General features: G+C 34.6%; 1 protein-coding gene across 1 annotated transcript in view; it reads right to left on the bottom strand.

Annotated features, from left to right (window-relative positions):
- Positions 1–3,095: 3,095 nt before the first annotated feature.
- LOC121735527 (ski oncogene) overlaps positions 3,096–18,899 on the bottom strand; it is a 59,631-nt gene continuing 43,827 nt past the window's right edge. Inside the window, exon 2 of the mRNA XM_042126367.1 lies at positions 3,096–6,602. Coding sequence (XP_041982301.1) covers positions 6,129–6,602 — 474 coding nt within the window. The 3' untranslated portion in view covers positions 3,096–6,128. The remainder of the gene's footprint in view (positions 6,603–18,899) is intronic.

Genomic DNA, 18,899 nt, shown 5'->3' with positions numbered 1-18,899 from the left:
TCAGTCAATGTCAGAATATCTGAAACTTTTGGGACTGGTACCGACTTCAAACTAATGATGACTGTTTATGTCTATTGTGACTGTAGTATGTACTATGTACAGAAATAGTTAAGGTTTAGGCGAATTCGGAAAAGGGTACTATTAGATAAGAAAAATTATTTAATACTTTTTAGTTCATATTATAAGGATGTTATTCTTGTTTTTACCTTGGAAGTCGGTTTTAATTTTTTACCGACTTCAAAACAATGAAGACTGTATTAGGTACAGAAATAGTTGAGATTTAGACGAATTCTGAATAAGGCAATAAGTATTAAAGAGTAAGAGTTATTTGATACTTTTTAGTTCATATTATTATTATTTTTACCTTGGAAGTCGGTTTTAATTTTTTGTTAAAAATAATAATTGAAATGAAATGTCGCGTCGCGCCGAATGCGGAATGCCGATTCGCCGCAGCGTAGTTACACCGGTGCAAGTGCAGTGCTTGGTGGCTGGTGCAGTGCGGTCTCATCTTGAACCTCCTCGTTTTTTGGAAGTCGGTTAAAAAGCGGGAAAATGAAACATCCGTTTGGAAATGATTTCGTTTTATTGCTCCACATTTTAAAAGCTTTTATTTTCCAAAAACACACATCCACCTCGTTACGATAGTGTGTGTGCCAACAGAAATCGATTCTCATTATATTCTTACGCTAATTTATCAGGTACTTTATAAAGTATATTATAATATACAATTTGCTGATTTTCGGCACTCAATCGCTACTTAAGTCCTCAAGTCACGCTAATTCCGAAAGGCTTGAGAGGCTCCTAAAACTAGCAAAATGTTGAGGCATGTAACATGTTGCCCGTTTTAGGAGACTCCTAAGTAGCATTCGAGAACGGCCATATTATGTGTCTCGTACGAATCCAAAAAACGGAATGTTATTGGATTTAAATTATTTTTCATCGCAAAATAATTTCTGGTTGAAGCACACACAAGTCATAAAGAAGTCAAATCCACTTAAACTGGGAAACCGGTAATAAATACGGTAACACAAATACAAATAAACGTTCCTCTCGACTTATTTATTTTTTAATTGTATGCTCGTAAAAAAATATAATAATAAATATTTACATGCGAGATAGTGGGGCAACGAGAAGGTTAAAAACATGTTTAAAACATAATTAGGTACATCATCAACATCTCAAGAGTCAAGATCCTTGGATTCTGAAATCTGAACCTTAGGTGCCCATCATGTTTTGCCAGAGACATGATACTTACAACTAGACTGTGCACTGTGTGTGTGTGTGATACATACTTATGATACTTATGTACTTATGTCATATTATATTATAATATTATTATAAATGCGAAAGTGTGTCCGTCCGTCTGTCTGTTACCTCTTCACGCTCAAATCGAACCGATTTTTTGAAATTTGGGATGTAGATACTTTGAGTCCCGGGAAAGGATAGGATATTATCCCGGAAAAATGTACGGTTCCCACGCAATAAACGAATTTTTGCGCAACGGAATTCCGGGCGTTATCTGGTTATTGATAACGAGTCTAGCTAATAGCGGTAGTATATAGGCGGTATAAGCGGCGATTTCCGATAGTATAGGTAAAAAATAAAAGCCAGGATTTATTTGGCTAGCACCGACTCAAAAGAAATCCAGAGCTTCATTAATATTACTTTTCTTACTTTATACTTTTCATGCCATTTGGTGCATCTCCAATAATTCAAATTCATGGTTACCTGAAAGATTAAGATTGTTGTTTTTACTTTCCCGTAGAAGGAATAGCAACTACCTACTCATTATTGCACCCTGTCACCTTTCACACGACAATAATTCACCGTTTTTCATAAAAATATAATAAACTTTATTACGAAAAAGGACTTGTTCGTGTTGCAAATCGAAACACGAAAAACAAACAAACAACCAAAGCAAATCGCCATCTTACATTTAGTATTACCAGTACCAAAATATCTAATTACCACACTGTTGCTCAGTTTTGAATTATACTTTCGAGTACAATCACCTAATATATTAATTATTAAAACTGTACAACTTCGTTTAAACACGTTTCCAAGTTTACGAAACGTTCGTATTGGCAAATTATTAAAAAGAAAAGTATTTCATTTTCTAACATTTTAATCAAAAGAAATGATTATGTGAGCTGGCAAGAAGTCAGACAAGGACACACTACCAGCGGGAACGCTCTCGCTCGGACCGCTTTTTGCATGCTACCGCTTAGAGGGAAATACCTACCGTATTGTTAAAGAAATAGAACTAATTTTAGGAAAACATCGTTTTTGGGTGCGCTGTCTAGTTATAAGTATCATGTCTCTGTGTTTTGCAAGCTGCAGCCCTTCCACTCTTTACAATTACTTTGGAAAAAGATGTTTATTTAACAACTAAGTATAATTTTTAAACAAATCTTAAAAAAGTATTTATTTTAAACAGAAATTGATTAAGATAAAAAATATTTTCTCAGAATTTAAATAACAGAGAATGTTACAAAATACTAGTGTTGGGCTATGTTTTATCGACATTCCGGGATGACACTCCAAATTTAATCCATTCTTCTTTTTATTTATTTTGTTGGCACAAAACAATCCACTTGCATTTTTAATTTCTTTAAAAAATAATACGTCGAGAGGTAGGTAATTGATATTATTATAGCTTGAGAAGGAAAATAAAAAACCTAGACATTTTAAGGATTATAACGGAACTAAATTAAATTGAAATTTAGTGCCAAATCTTTGAGATTTAAGACAAGATCCAACAACACGGCAATCTGGGCTTGTGTTAATTACATTTTTATCAAAATGAAGCCCTCTATTTGTTTTTTATTTTCCTAATCGGGCTCATAAAACGTGATATTTCCAAATTGCGATATTTAATGAATTCTACATAATGTAATACATTCACGCTTTGAGATCACAGGAGTATGTTATACCCTAACAAATCATCAAGTGCAAGAAAAACTTGTCTAAAATAACTCTAGTGCATAGAGATGTGACACACTATTTCAATATCGAGTCTTTCAAATAATTCACAACTGTGTTTTGCTTTTGCAAAGCCAAAATATTTTACTCGTAAATTTTGTTACATTAATTGTTGGTGATAGTAATAGACAAGTATTTTCTGCACTTACTCGTGCTTTAGGGTTTAAAAACAGCCTTACAATCGCTCATATTCATACCATATTATAAAATAGATAATATTTACATTTTTACTCTCACTGTCTCTTTTTTCGAATATTTTATAACTAGGAAAACAAATACCAAATACAATTTTGTTAGCAGGTTAAACCTTTTTTATAAAAGCACTTTAAAATCATACTCCGGGTTAAAAATTAGCACCGTTTTAAACTTTTACAATTTTGATTAGCAGACAGTGAGAGACTTTGAAACTTTTCCATCGATTAAATGTAATATATAAGTAACTTAAGAATTCAAGCCACGCTTATGAGAGACCTAGAGGCCTAGCATAGAACTGTACACAAAACGTAATAATGTATTGAATGAACGTAACATATTTTAAATCACCAATCCCATAAAATATTTATAATTTAATTACTACTCCGATAGATACCAACTTCAGTGAAACCAACAGTAGGTAAATAAGTTTTTTTATCAAAAAACTAAAACAAACCACAAGTAAAAAGGAGGATAACAATCGTAAAGTGAGAGACGGCTTAGCCCAATAATCATTAAAAATAACAAAAATAGTTTCACAAAAGGATCAGACTGAACTGTTGCCAATAAATATTAAATTATTTTATTTACAATAATTAAAGTCTACGTTAGCCAAGCCAAAAGTATTATAGCACCAAAATACAATATAACCAACAGTGGTACTGACAGAAAAGTTTCATTATAATATTATACAACTTATTATACATACCACATACTGACATACAGCTCGATTACGATTATTTCTATTGTTTAAAATAAGTTATTTCACTTGCCTGCAGTACCTATTTGAATATATTAAAATGGTAATTTTTTCTCAAAAGTCTCTGACTAGAGATACGACCTTACCTAACTGAAATACTTCATAAAACTAGCTACAACATAACATAGCACTCTCAAAGGAATAAAATATTAAAAGAAAAAACATTAAGAATCTAAACATGTTTGAGCTTTGCCAAATGTTACAAGTCACTTCAGTGTGTGAAATCTAATTTCACGTTTTCATAATATCGTTTCCTCAGCGCGGGTAGAACTGGCTCTCGGTTGCCAGAAAAAATCGAATATTCTATTCGATAAATCTCAACTAATTTTGTTAACTAACTACATTCTTTACAAGAATTCCCCTTCACTACTCCACTTATATGTATAACACGAAAATATCGAGAATCGATATATTAAGTTTCACGAACCGGGGATTAAATTATTAAAAAAACCGTTACATCACAAAGACGTTTAAAATAAAGCATCTAATCAGCTAAATCACAAATTGCGTAATCATAACTTTAGTTACGAAGAAGATAGTTCAGTCGCCAAAAATGCACACTGGCAATAACTATGAAAAATATCGACTTTATAAAAAATGCTAAAGGTACATCACTAGTTCATTACAAATGACGTAAGATATTTTTAAATTGTGATGATAAGAACGAGACATAGGTACTACTGTCATTATGCCAGACGGTACGTATATACAACCGATTACTCTTAAAATATTATTAAAAATGTAAGTAATTGTATAGTCTAACAGACAGAAAAGTTCTATTATAGACAGGCAGTGATAATTCACACCGTTATAATAATCAAATTATTGCTCCAAAGTACATGCTCGAAATTAATAAGTAGTCTTAAAAAAACTTACATTTCTTATTAATTTAGCCAAATATAAATTTATTTACAATGAGGTAGAACACGGGATGTTAGCCCTTTATATTTTGTAAACTTTGATTTCATTATGTGTCAATTCAATTGAATTTAGGCCGCTGAATTACAAACTTTATACACTCAGAAAATCCAACTGGTGTGTTGAAACATAACAGAGATAATCGGTACTAACAATACAAAATATTGTAGAAGATTACTGGAAGTTAACAAGGATTTATATTTAGGTACACAGATTTTTTTTACAACCATTCCAGAAAATTGCTTCTCGAGTTTATACAGAGTTATGTTTAAACAGGATCACCGAGGAGCGATCTAGACGCGCGGCAGCGTGTCAAGCCAAGTTCAATCAATGAAACTGGCTAGCCAGTGCCGATTTTATTTTGTATAATTGTACAGATAAAAAACTTAACATCGGTTTATTGTATTGGTAACAAAGACAGACGAATACTGTGGTAGATAAAGATAAACCTTAAAAATAACCCTGTATAAATTATGCTTATTGTTGTATTTTAAATCTATTATATTATATTACGTGAGTATTATTGAAAAAGCATAGATGAGGTTACATGGAAAGGTAACGGGAGTACCTTCAGAATGGCACACATTCAAAAAAGACTACATGAAAAACTGTATATTAAATAGAAAAATCATTAAAACTGTACTTTTTAGATACGTATATGTACATCGATTTCCACATTTAAAAAACAATTTGAATATTATGTCGTACTCGGGAAACTGTCGTTCCAATCAAGGCATTGAATAAAAAGATAATGTTACCATCTCACGTGATAGTAATTGCTACGTACACTGCTAACGAGTGTGCTTGACAGTTTCGACATGCCAGCTACTGTAACGCTGGAAAAACGTGTAAACAAATAAAAAATACAGCGGCACAATATAACAGACATTCGGAATATTACTTCAAGAGCGACCTATTCTCTGAGAAAAGTCTACGTCTACTTCGAACTTCGAAGCTTCATAGTGAAGATTTATAAAAAAATTACATCGCTTGCAACGAGTGGTTTAAAAACTCGAGTTAAAAGTAAGTATAGTTAATAAATATAGTATTCAAAATTAGGCTCAGAAACTCGAATTAAATTAATTAAATACTGTTTACGATTTAAAATTATTCTAAATGCCTTGGTTAGGTCGGCAGCTCGGCACTAGTCCTGGGACGCCGAGTCGGACTCGGCGCTACGTACACATCACTAACTTCGGGGTCACTTTGTACTCGACGCACGAGCGTTCGTCACAACACAACACTAGAAGCGGAGCCTCACGATGACCCCCGTCGGTCAACACGGCTCGCTGGGGTCCGGCTTGACTTCCGTCTCGCTCTCGCCCGCTCGCTCGCGTCGTTCTATCTCCCTCTCCCGCTCCTCGAGTCGTGCCTCGCGGCGGGCGAGCTCTGCTTCCCGCTCGTCGAGGCGCCGCTCGCGCTCGCTGAGGCGCGCCTCGGCGTCGAGCAGGCGCGCGGCGAGCTCGGAGTCGGGCGGGGGGGAGGTGGAGGAGGTGACGTCATCGGCCGGGGGGGTGCGGGGCTTGAGCGCCACGTTGGGCTGGAAGTCGGGCTCGAGGCGGGTGCAGTCGGCCACGCGGACCACACGCTCGGGGTGCTGCAGCGCCGGCTCCTTGCCCCAGGGCCGGAAGGCTCGGTACCGCAGGTGCACGTACGGGTCCAGGTACAGGGGATACCCGTAGTCGTCACCCCGGGACTTCTTAGGAGGGGACTCCGGTGGCTCCGGCTTGCATACCACCGTCTCCACCGCCTGAAATTGAGAAAATGCTTGTTTTAGTCACAGTAAACTCATTCGATGTTACCTTTCTTAATCCTGTTATTCGTCATTTTAGAATTTTCATTAGCAATTTTAATAAACATTGGTCGTCACTTGTTAAATAACGCAATTAAAACCTTATCGATAAAACATCTTTACAAGTTACAACACTAGACTCTTCAGACATGTTCGATTCGATGCAATGTTTTATTATTTATTACATTAATATCTTAAATCGAAGTCGATATGATATCTCTTAGCAAAATTACTGTGCCTAGGTTATCCTAGGTTTACAAGGACTTTGGGCAAACAAAAAATCCTATTTTCGTCCAAAGGTAGTTCTTGGTCAAACGGTCAAACCACAAGGTTCAAAGAATATTTTTACAAAATCAAATTAGCATTCACTAAAAATGAAAACATATTTTGTTATGATTCAATTACGAATTAAAAGCCCACCAGAAAGCCAAACATCCATTTGCAGCTTTTAATTTGCCGCCGCGTCAAATGAATCATGTTTACAAGTCGGCGAATGCGAAATTGAAATAAAAAAGCGTAATGCGTCTGGCCCTAATCGGTTACGTAACCCCCCGGTGCACGCGTGACCTCCGGGAGGTGGGGGGCCCCAACTCCCCAGCCGTGGGGGTCCAAAAGTAGGTCGCCGGGCCGCAGACGACCCCCAGACGCGGCCTCACCCTGTCCCGCGCTAGCGATGCGAGCTGAATTACAATGTAACCAAGTAATGTGCAGGTTACACTGTTATTATTTTTTCTCACTAGGTTAATAAGGAACGTAATGTAATATTATGTTATGAGTTATGACTTATGAGAATCAAAGCCAAGCCCTACTAATGGTTTTGTACATTTTACCTTATTAGCAGTAGATAAAATATTTAAATTAAGAAAAAAATAATTACTGCTCTTTTGTGATAGATAATTACTATTTTCATACCTAATCAATATTGTAATTAAGTATTATCAAGTATATCAAAAACAAGACTAACATATTTTATCGTCTGATTGATTAAAATATGTACTAAACAAACTAACTGAACTATTTCGTCAACTGTCGTGTCTTTCACCTTGCAGGATTACAAAAAGATAAATTATAAGCATTAAAGCCCGGTTAATTGTAATGTAAAGGTAAAAACTACCAAAAATCACAGAAAAATTGGAACCAACCATGGTTCTTAGCTCGTGATAGCACACAAAAGCATCTTTGCACATAGCAGCTATCTGAAAATATTATCACAACCTATAAAACTATAGAGCACCGATATCGTGCATCGCAGATTCAATGGATGGAGATATTTCATCGATTTTAAACCCGGCCGGGGCGGAAAGGGTGCAGCTATTCTAAATATAATTGCAAAGCTTTTCGCTCAAACTATAAATTGTATGGATACATTTTTATTGATTTTCCAGTTGCTACCATCATCCAACATTCCCGTTACAGATAACTTTATGTTAGGTACTGCTTAGTTAATCACATAGTTTAAAAAACCAGACGCGACCACAGACTTAACAACAAGGAAAAACTTATCCAAAATAACAAATATTTTTATACCTATTGAACAACCGGAAAGTGACATGCGATTAATATTGATTACAGAAATGATAATAAACGAATAAATAATAGTCCAAAAAATGTAATTATTATTTCTGTGTTTAAGTCTGTATCAGCTAAATGCTAATGTTATCATTTCAGTCTACTCACTATCATATTTGAAGCAAAAAGACTGATAAAATGCTGTTAAGGGTGTAACAGAACGAAGTAATAATACATACTTTAGGGTGTGTATGTGTAAATAAAGAGCAACGCACCTTCAGCTCTTCTGATGTTGCGAGTGTCCATAGGCGACGGTAGTTGCTTACCATCAGGTGACCCATTTGCTCGTTTGCCCCCTTATTTAATAATAAAAAAAAAGAATATTATTACGCTGATAAAGTGCGATGCCATATATTTTGACTAAATTTTTTTAGCTGTAACTTCGGCATTCCGTTCATGAATTTATTATAACACTTTATAATAAATTCATCATCGAATTTTAATAGCTGTTGTGTTCTTTCTGCAAATAAATGATTATAATAATTATGAAGAATTCGCCCTTATGTTCACATGATTTATGTTATAATAAACTGAATACCTGCAGGCTGCAACACATAACACCGGGGCCGATCCCGGATTTTATCGATAACACTATTTCCCATCGCTTAAGCTCTGACGTCACTGGGAAACCAAAGATGGCCGCCGCAGACGTCAGCGCGGGCTTTACTTCGCTTGTAGTTTTACTTTGCTGTACCTACTTGATTGCTACTTAGTTATTTTTATTTTATTTCATGGAAAATTGTATCATTACGATCAAAATTAAAACTGATTTTGTTGCTACTAGACAATTCAGCACAGATTAGGTACTAAATATTTCCTATGTATGATGACTGATTAGTGATCATAATATTATTATTTATTAGACATAAGTACCTACTGTGTTAGGAAGTATTCCAACATGTTTTCCAATTAAAAAAAATATATTTGCTTATATCATGGTTCAGAGTGATTTAAATTCAATGGAGATTAATTTTCATAGTTATATACACTGTATTTCCGTAAATTCGTTATCATTTTGGGGTTTTACAAATTAAGTAAGTACATAATTTCATTGATAAAATCATAATATCATCAGCATCAGCTGTACCAGCCTAGTAAAACTGGCCGAGATTTTGTTGTGTGCCGTACGTGGCGACGCATTGATACTATGGCGCACACATACAAGCTGCGCGCGGTGCCTTTGTACGAAGATAACTTACTTCCCCTCCTTTTACTATGTCAGCTATGCGCAAACTGCGCAAAACAGGCAAAATTAACCAGAGCTCGCTCCTGTATTTTTCACGAATTTCATACTACTTTTTGAGCTGAATTAACTTAAATTAACTTCACGGAGGCAAACGAGAGTAACGTTACAGGAGTATGCAATTTTTTAAATTAAACCCGACGAAATTTTATTTAGACGTTTCATCAAGGGGAGAGATGTAATAGGATGAATCGTTTTATTTTTATATCAACATTCTAGCCAGGTGAGTTTCACCACTCTGCTAAATTAATTTAAATAAAGTATTCCGAGGAATTTGCAAAATTTGTCCTGGAAGAAGTCAATATTTTGAGAGGTGTAGAAAATGTAAGTGGAATTTTCTTTAGTGTTCCAAAACCTCCACGTTTTAAATCGGTCACGCACAAATTGGTATTTGGCTATTAAACGGCCCCAACTACGACGCAAGTCACATAATACTAAGAATTTTTGTGTCTAGTTTCGTTAGCACCAGTGTCTTTAGCAGTTTACGCAGTGGTGTGCTAATGGACAAATATTTGTGTTTAATAGATAATGGGCATAGACAACAACAAAGGCAATGCGGTGGTTTATAAATAGTCTGGATCAATTGACTCCCAGACAAGATCAGCTACTGGACGTAGGATGTGCGTAGGGTTGTCAAAAAGAAAAGTTATCTTATGACGTAGGTTACACGATCAGTTTCTCATCAATCTGGTAAAGATTGACGGAAAACTGATCGTCTAACCCACGGAGTCATGGACTGATCATTTTTTTAATATTATGTAGTTTTTATTACCATCAATCTGACGTCAATCACAGATTGACGCCAGATTAATGGAGATTTATCGTGTATAATATTATATCGATTGATAAGGGATATCAGACCGCAACGCGACGTGTAGATTATTTCTAAATTTGTATGGATTTGACAGATTTGCAAGACGTCCACGCTTTTGAAATCTGTCAATTCAGTACAAATTTAGAAACGCATCTACGCGTAGCGTTGCTGTGTGTTTTGACCCTAAGATCGCATTTTTTCTCTCTACATCGACTCTTGAGCAAGCGATTTCGAACGTGTAGACTGTAGAGGGCCTTCTAGGTACGACGAACATCGATTATGCATAATATTATAGTCAGCTTCGCAATCATATTGGTTATCGATCATAGACATCATTGAGTATGTACAATATACATGCATCAATTAACAATGCGATATAACTATTATAACTTCTAATGCTAAGTACTCACATGCGGTTTTGCTCGATAGTTTTACTCCAAATCGAGTAATAATTACTGTGAGGCCCGCAAATCTCACAGCTCGAAGGCTCGCATCGAGCTGGCTCGATGGAATTAAAATATAAGTATAGCGATACAAAAAGAAAATAATTTTTTAAAGATTTTCTTGTCCATTAAAGATCGAAAAAGTAATTTTTCTCGGAGTTGCTAACCCTACCGTCACGAATCAATGAAGGCGTGTGTTTTGATAGACTACAACAAACACTAAAATGGCAGCCAGACGAGTAATTACGATTTACGCCTAGACATTGTTTAGAGTTTACTATTACATAAATAACACCGGTTTATTCGCGGAGTAAGGATTCTGTGGAAAACTTTGTTGGGTTTTCGTTTAGAGAAGAGTTTTGACTTATGGGGCTAATTCTATAAAGTAAAGCGCTGTAATAAAGAAGTAGATATAACTAATATTACTAATGAAAAATATCTGTATGGCGTCTTTACTCTCTATACTTAAATATGTACCGTACGCACGTTATAGTTAACTTAGATACAACTTTTGTAAAGCTACTTTCTACCGTATCAGACAAGGACAAAACATTGTGTAAAATGTTTGTATAGTAATACATTTTACACAATGTAATTTATGCTATACTGATGCTAAGGGTGTTTTAATATTATTTTTAAAAGCAATTTTTGGGAAACTTCTGCAGCAAGATTTCCAAATTCAAATGACATTAATCGTAATATGCATTTTGCAAACGTCTCAATAACACCTAGAGTCTAGACATTTATTCAAAATTGTTTAGCCGGTTATATGGCCTCTGATTTCTAAACTATCAGTTTAGAAATCAGAGGCCATATTATAATTGACGGCAGATTTCATGCGATTCGCTGGCGCCAGCAGTAGATAGTGAGCGCTGCTGTAGTCGTTATTACCCTGTAAGTACACTATTATTGCCTATAGTGGCTAATTATACCGGCCAGACGCACTTTCGTGTTATATTCAGAGTAATGTGCACTGAAGGAACCATTTTGCTAATCTAAAGGGGCAATAGAGTTTGAAGTTTAAGGTATATTGGAGAGCAGCGGGGCTAAAATGGTCGCTTTGGAGAATCATGATATGAATCATAATTTATGATTCATTTTTTTAAAATCGCAAAATGCAACTCTGCTGGCAATTCATGTCTAGTAATTCGTACTGATTTGACATTTGTCAGTTTGACAGTTTTCACAATTCATTTGCTGAATTGATTGAGAGGAATTGCTAAATGTTACCATTTTAGCCCCGCTGAGCTTGGGCATTTAATATGCTACATATCGAAATAGAAGATGCTAATACAGCCTCTGAAAACAGACGTAGGAGTCTTTGGAGACAATTTGCTTTTATATGTAATTGATTGTACTGTCGGTTCTTGGTGGAAATTCATATTGAACACTAATAAAACACAATATTTCTTGCACTTTTTACACTATATTACGATATTATTAAATTTTTTAACAAATTACACGACCGGTTTCGAAATAAATCATCATCAGGTGTAAGTTTAACGTCGGTAGTTTTAAATAATTAAATATAATCAAAACAAACATTAGGGTTGTCAGCATCATGGTATTTTTTTTTGCAATTTGGTAGAATTTTTCTTCCACATATGACTATTTTCTACTGATGTTAAATTTAATATTTAGTTGGAATTACCCATTTTAAATTGATAAATTAATGATATTATGCTGGTAATGCAAATTGAACAATTATTGCTTAATTTTAGGCTCTGAAATCTGTATATGTGAATACAGATTTCAGAGCCTAAAATTAAGCAATAATTGTTCAATTTGCTTTTGTTGGAATAAGGAATAAGAATCTAGGATACAGAATAAGTATGATTTTTTAATATAAAAATATTCTTGATTGTTACAATCAAGAATATTTTTATAAGTATTAAAAAAATTGTTACGTCTACAGTAGACGTAACAATTTATATGTCTACTATCTGACAGTTGCCTTTTCACGCAAGCGTTACGCTGAGCCGTTTTTGGTGAAATTTCCTATGAAAATAATTTCAGTCCTGGGAAACGACCTAGGATAGCTCAGCCACGTGAACGAATTTTCACGTAAGCGAATCACATTACTGAATCTTATATCTTTAAACGAGCAATTCTTGTATACATATATATTTATTTATAATAATTGGAATCTCGGAATCGCCTCTAACGATTTTCATGAAATTTAGTATATAAAGCTTTCGGGGGCAATAAATCGATCTAGCTAGGAATCATTTTTAGAAAATGTCATTTTATTCGTGTTTTATCGAATACCGAGCAAAGCTCGGTCAAATAGCTAGTAACTGTTTATTTAGCGATTTGTTAAATTTTATAAAAATCGCAGTCAGCAAGATAGTAATATTCTTGTTGCTCTCAATACTCTAAAGTCTAAAGACTAATATAGTATTAGCAACCTAGATAATCTTGTTGCTACCTAAATCTTATACTTAGGTACAAGTACAACTTACAAAACATAATATTGTCACAATAGACAAATATTGTTATGTAGTCTGAAGGATGTCTGTGATAAGCTGATAATGCTTATCAGTGTGTATAAAGTACCTAGTTATTCTATTACATCATCATTGCTCTCTGTAATAGACTATTGTCAGTATTCACATCACATTAATTTCTGGCCTGGCCCCTTAGACAAAGTATCTTTCGTTAAAAACGAAGACGAAATTCGTTAACAAAAAGTATGCGGTTTGACATAAGTCATCGCTAAATGACATTTCGCTTGCGAAGACTAATGTCAAATCCCATACATTTTGATAACGAATTTCGTCATCGTTTTTAACGAAAGGGACTTTGTCTAGAAGTAGCGGTTTCTTAGCTTTTTCGACAGGAATTTGTTTATTAGCAACAACAACAACAACAAAAACAGCTTACAACAACAACAACAACAACTTAGTTTCGGCGTTAACCAATCGACATCATTAAGTAAATTATACTAAATAAATAGAGTTTTGTTAAAAAACTCCAGAAATTGGTCACGACGGACTATGTGTACTCTACCAAACAAACTCAGAAAAATTACGGGCAAAATGCGAGTGTACCAAAGTTCTTAAAGATATTTTTGATAACAGAAGATGACCTTCAGTTTATCAGTCAGACAAGTCTTGATTACTCAGCCGTTTCAGAAGATAACTATCGTAATTTTAGTGATAAGGACACCACTACCTATCTTGTTCCCAGTTGATGTGCTGATTTCGAACTTCGAAGATTAAATAATATTATTAAAGAAAATATGTCGGGAAAAGGAAAATATTGAAGAAATCAAAGAAAATATTAGATTTTAAGAAAAAAAGAAAGAATAACAACTAGAACGATTTTAATGCAAGCTTTACTGATAGTAAGATGATAAAAGATGAACCGTAAATATTTCCGAAAAAGAGTACGTCCTATATCCTTTCCGGATACCAAATTACCATACAAATTTTAGGTAAATCGGTTCAGCGGTTCGGGCGAGAAGCGATAACAGATAGAAGGCAAACATACACACTTTCGCATTTATAATATTACATATTAGTATGGATGGATGTAACGCTAAAATATATCCAGAAGCACACGACAGCAGTCTGCGCAATGGCGGGGGTATAAATATATCTATTACGTAATCCGACGCACCCACCCTCTGGCGTCTGCCCGCCACCCCCAAACACGCTCGCAAGGTCAAACGCCCGCCACGACGATACAACCCCTATTGTGTTGTACCAACGTTGAATATTCCATGCAGGCATGTGCCAAAATCCCGCCGTGATTCAATATCTAACAATCAATGAATTCTGCCCTTGTGCTAACTACATTTCGACAAATTTTCGTTACAATCTCTACTATTTTGTACAGTTATACTTTATTAATTCAGTCTGTGTAAACAAAGCTCTGCTATTATAATGCTACTAATTTAAGTAATGCATAATCGCGCAATAACTACAATTCAATTTGAACGGATTTCCACTTTTCTTTTTTTTTCTAAAATGTAGCTTATTGGAATAAGAGTTTAGTGAAAAGAATAATAAATGATTTGAAAATAAATAATAATAAATCATTATCATGATTCGGGAATTATTTAAAAGTTGTTTATGCCTAGCCACAGAATATATATTAGTTATACAAGCTAGCCACAGAATATATATTAATAGTCCGAACTAACTCTACGTTTTAGTTCTAAGCTTCTAAGAACGCGCGTAAAAAAGTTAATCAGTCCTTCTAATTCACCGCAAAATTTACAGTCACGCTTGTTAAGTCTCGGACTTTAGTTTTTGTTAATACGTATAGCACTAAATATCTTTTTTGTTTCAACGTTAACATGAAATTGTAAATTTTAACACATTTTGAATAGTTGCTGCTGCAGCGCTGATTTTCGAAGCGTCAGGGTTCCCTAGAACAATTTTTTTTATTACTATCAAGCTAATTTTTTGTGAGTAGCTTAATTTTGATAAGACGAACTTGCTACCACTTTCAATTTTTTTCGTAGATAAAAATGTTGTTCGTCAACAAAAAATTAGCTTAATGGTAATCAAAAAAAAGTTGTTCTAGGGAACCCTGACTATGAAAAATTATTATTTTTAGGTACTTTTCTACTAGTAGCAGTCGTCTTGACCAAGACTTATTAGGAATGCTATGCTTATAGGAATTCAGAAACGAAAAATTAAAACAATATAATAAATACCTAATACCTATTTGTCTATGTCTTCGAAACTACATTTTTAAAGTCAATTCGATATTTAATTAAGTTGGATTACAAGTATCGCCTAGTATTGTTCATTTAAAAAAAGTCTTATAAGACAAAAAATTAAGCAGATACAGTAACATCTACAGTAGTAAGCAGTAAGCACTATGATTAAGAGGATACATCAGGGCGAGAGAAATTGAAAATAGGTATTTGAAAATGTATTACTGTCTCACCAATCTCAAGTCTCCCACCGCAGAGCGCGATAGAGACAATACGACAAATGTTGTAATAAAAGAACAGAAAATCTTCTAATCGTTGTCCGCTGATTCCTTCTCTAAAACTTAACCGATTTAAGTACTTTTTTCATTAAGAATTAAAGCAAGGCTTGAACTGTGTTCCTATGTTTTATTTATTTTTTGTATATTCTAGCCAGTTTTGTTTTCTGGGCGTTTGAACACAGAGGAAAATCTGGCCATTTTTTTGGGTTTTTGGACGTTCTTATCTTTTTTAATAATAAAATTATGAAAAAAAAAAGAAAACATAGGGACATGCTAATAGTGGCCATAGATATTCAGGAAAAAAATCATAACTCTACCGGCATTATCCAGGGACGAAACAGAGGACAACGTTTGTATGAAAAAACGGCGATGTGGACTCCTCTTAAGCATTTGACTCTACATTTTTTTATTTTCGTTCCAATGCCGGATTCTCGCATTTTGCATATTGTCTATATAACTGGATACGAGTTCCACAATTAAAAGTGTTTTGTACTATTCGGGTGTCGGACCGACGAGGGTGTTCTTGTAATTGCGTGGGCTGCATCCACGTCAGCTAAAATCAATACCACGTTGTCAAATCACGCCTGATGGTTGACCAATGTTAGCCAAATTACATTTCCGTTCTCGCTTTGGGACGATCTAATTTGGTTATCTTAATGAAATGTTTTTGAAACAAAAGTTATGTTACTGTATTAAGAGACGAAGTTAAATTTTCCGTACCAAATGTATTTAGAAGTAATTATTTCGGTTGTTTAGAGAACCTTTAGTAGATTATTATTATCGATATATTTTTAATAATCAATTGTTTATTTTACTAGGCAGTTAACGGGAAACTTGTTGACATGTTTTTCTTAAAAAAAAAATACAAATCCAATTCGTGGCAACTTTTAAAACATTCTCACGCGCTCCCAACGACGCTCTGGAATAAGTTCCAGGAATGGCCCTAATGTGGGACTACAGTAATGGCTTACTGGAATCCGCACAGCCTTCTGTAAAAACGGCTCCTAATGTTCACGTCTAGCCTCTTTGCGAGGACATAAAAAAAACTTTGACATTTTGTTCGCGCCTCTCTGCACACAGACAAAATTCAAAATTAGAATAGAACTCATATTCCCTTATTTCTTGTTATCTATGAAAATCAACGATTTAATCAGAGGCATTTTTTATTGACATAATATTTTAGTAAGTACTTATGTTAATTTTATGTTAATAACAATAATTCGAATTATATAAAGTATAATATTCTTATACCTGCACAAACGGTAGGAAGATATTTTAATTCTTGGTAATATCATAATATTATGTATTCTGTGGTAATATTTTAAGTTAAAATGTTATTTGTCTCGCGGCAAATCTCAAGATCGGATCTTATGTCAGAGAGCTACATTATTCTTATTAAATATTATATCTTAATCTGATATTTTAATAAAAGTAAGCGCATTAATAATATTTATGATCGTGCCAAGGCCGAGGAGATATTTGACGCCCACATCCAAAATTCGAGTTCTTATCTTCATTGTCGACATTTTGTATAAAATGTAGTGCGTATAAAAGTGATTTAGGAGATCCATCCTGCCACGTGACCCAGGGTCGATATAATATTATTATTATTTCTTTCTGCAGATAAATCCTACTTATAAAGGCGAAAGTTTGTATTATGTATTATGTATATTGTTGTGTATATGTATATTGTATGGATGTATGGATGTCTGGAATCTGGATGTCTAGATGTATGTATGGATGTTTGTTACTCTTTCACGCAAAAACTACTGAATGGATTTTAATGAAACTTTACAATAATATTATAGCTCTTCTCTTATAGATCAGAATAACACATAAGTAGGCTATAATTTTAACCGACTTTCAAAAAGGAGGAGGTGTTATGTGATTTTCAATTTTTTTCTTTTCGTGTATAGGGCATCATCCACACAAGTGTGTGTGGATGATGATGATGATGACATAATAAGAAACGTTTCGTTTTTTTTTATCCATTTTCTTTACATACACAGTGGTGTATGTAAAGAAAATGGATAAAAAAAAACGAAACGTTTCTTCGTAAATTTTATATCGCAAAATGTCAAAATGGCCGCAAGTAACCGAGATGTGGAGCTATTCATTTAACAACACATCTTGCCTGACATGCCTCTACCATGTGATACATTTAGAAGAAGATCTGCCAATTTTTCAGCAAGCTTTTTCTACTAATTATAACAAACATATTAAAATATTTGGTTATTTTTACCATGAACTAGTTACTAGACCTATAACTTAACATTTGCATTAGCACCACTCCAATTTTCCCGCAAGACTTTCAAACTCCCGATTTCCCATTAAAAACCGTTTATGACTAACGCATTCGTGAAAGTCATAAAAATTAATGGCGTTAGCTCATTAAAATTATCACTTTTGGCCTTAACAATCGACAGTTGGATTCTTGGTGAGCCGCCAATATCACCTTTTGATGTTAATTTATCTCTCCGGATGTTTGGTATACGGTTTAGGGTTTTCTAATTGTTGGAAAAATATTTTTCTCAATCTTCATAGAACGAGTCATCGAGAAATTCAAATATTTCAGCGAATTTTTTTAAGATACTTAGAACGTGTATCATAAAATATTTGGCCGTAATTCTCATCCAATCATTACAGAATTCGGAGAAAGCTATGTTTTGGCAAGTAATTACATATTTCTAGTTAGCGAGGTTTCGGTAGAGTTCCGGAAATTCGGAAGACACGTTTACTGATTGATCGCACGATCGATCCAGCGATCTCGTTCAACCCAAAAAAAAGTTGAGACTTAGAAGCAGATTAACGATAAACATTTTCCTATTACTGCAAAACAAAAAAAAAACCGGCCAAGTGCTTGGCGGGCCACGCGCAATATAGAGTTCCGTAGTACCGCTAGTTTTTTGATAATTTTGGTATGGTCATGGGTACCTTATCAAAGCTAGCATATGCTTTGATAAGGGAGGGGTCCCTATCGTGAAAAGCGCCCAAGTGCGAGTGGGAATCGCCCTTGAAGGGTTCCGCAGCAGCAAATAGGCAACGTGTTTAGGAAATCAAAAATATTTTTTATATACATGTATGATGTACACCGTCCGCACCGATTTTAATCGGAGAAGTACATACATATATTATTGTCGAAATTGGACAAGTAAGATGGATAGTAATGGGGGGGTCCGGACCCCCAGGACACCCCCCATACACCCATGGGTATGGTCAATGAATGTACATATTTTATA

The sequence above is a fragment of the Aricia agestis genome, chromosome 17 (genome assembly GCF_905147365.1).
Source record: "Aricia agestis chromosome 17, ilAriAges1.1, whole genome shotgun sequence".
Lineage (NCBI taxonomy): Eukaryota > Metazoa > Arthropoda > Insecta > Lepidoptera > Lycaenidae > Aricia > Aricia agestis.
Note: the sequence above shows the minus strand (reverse complement) of the source record. Positions and strands in the feature narration are given on the sequence as shown.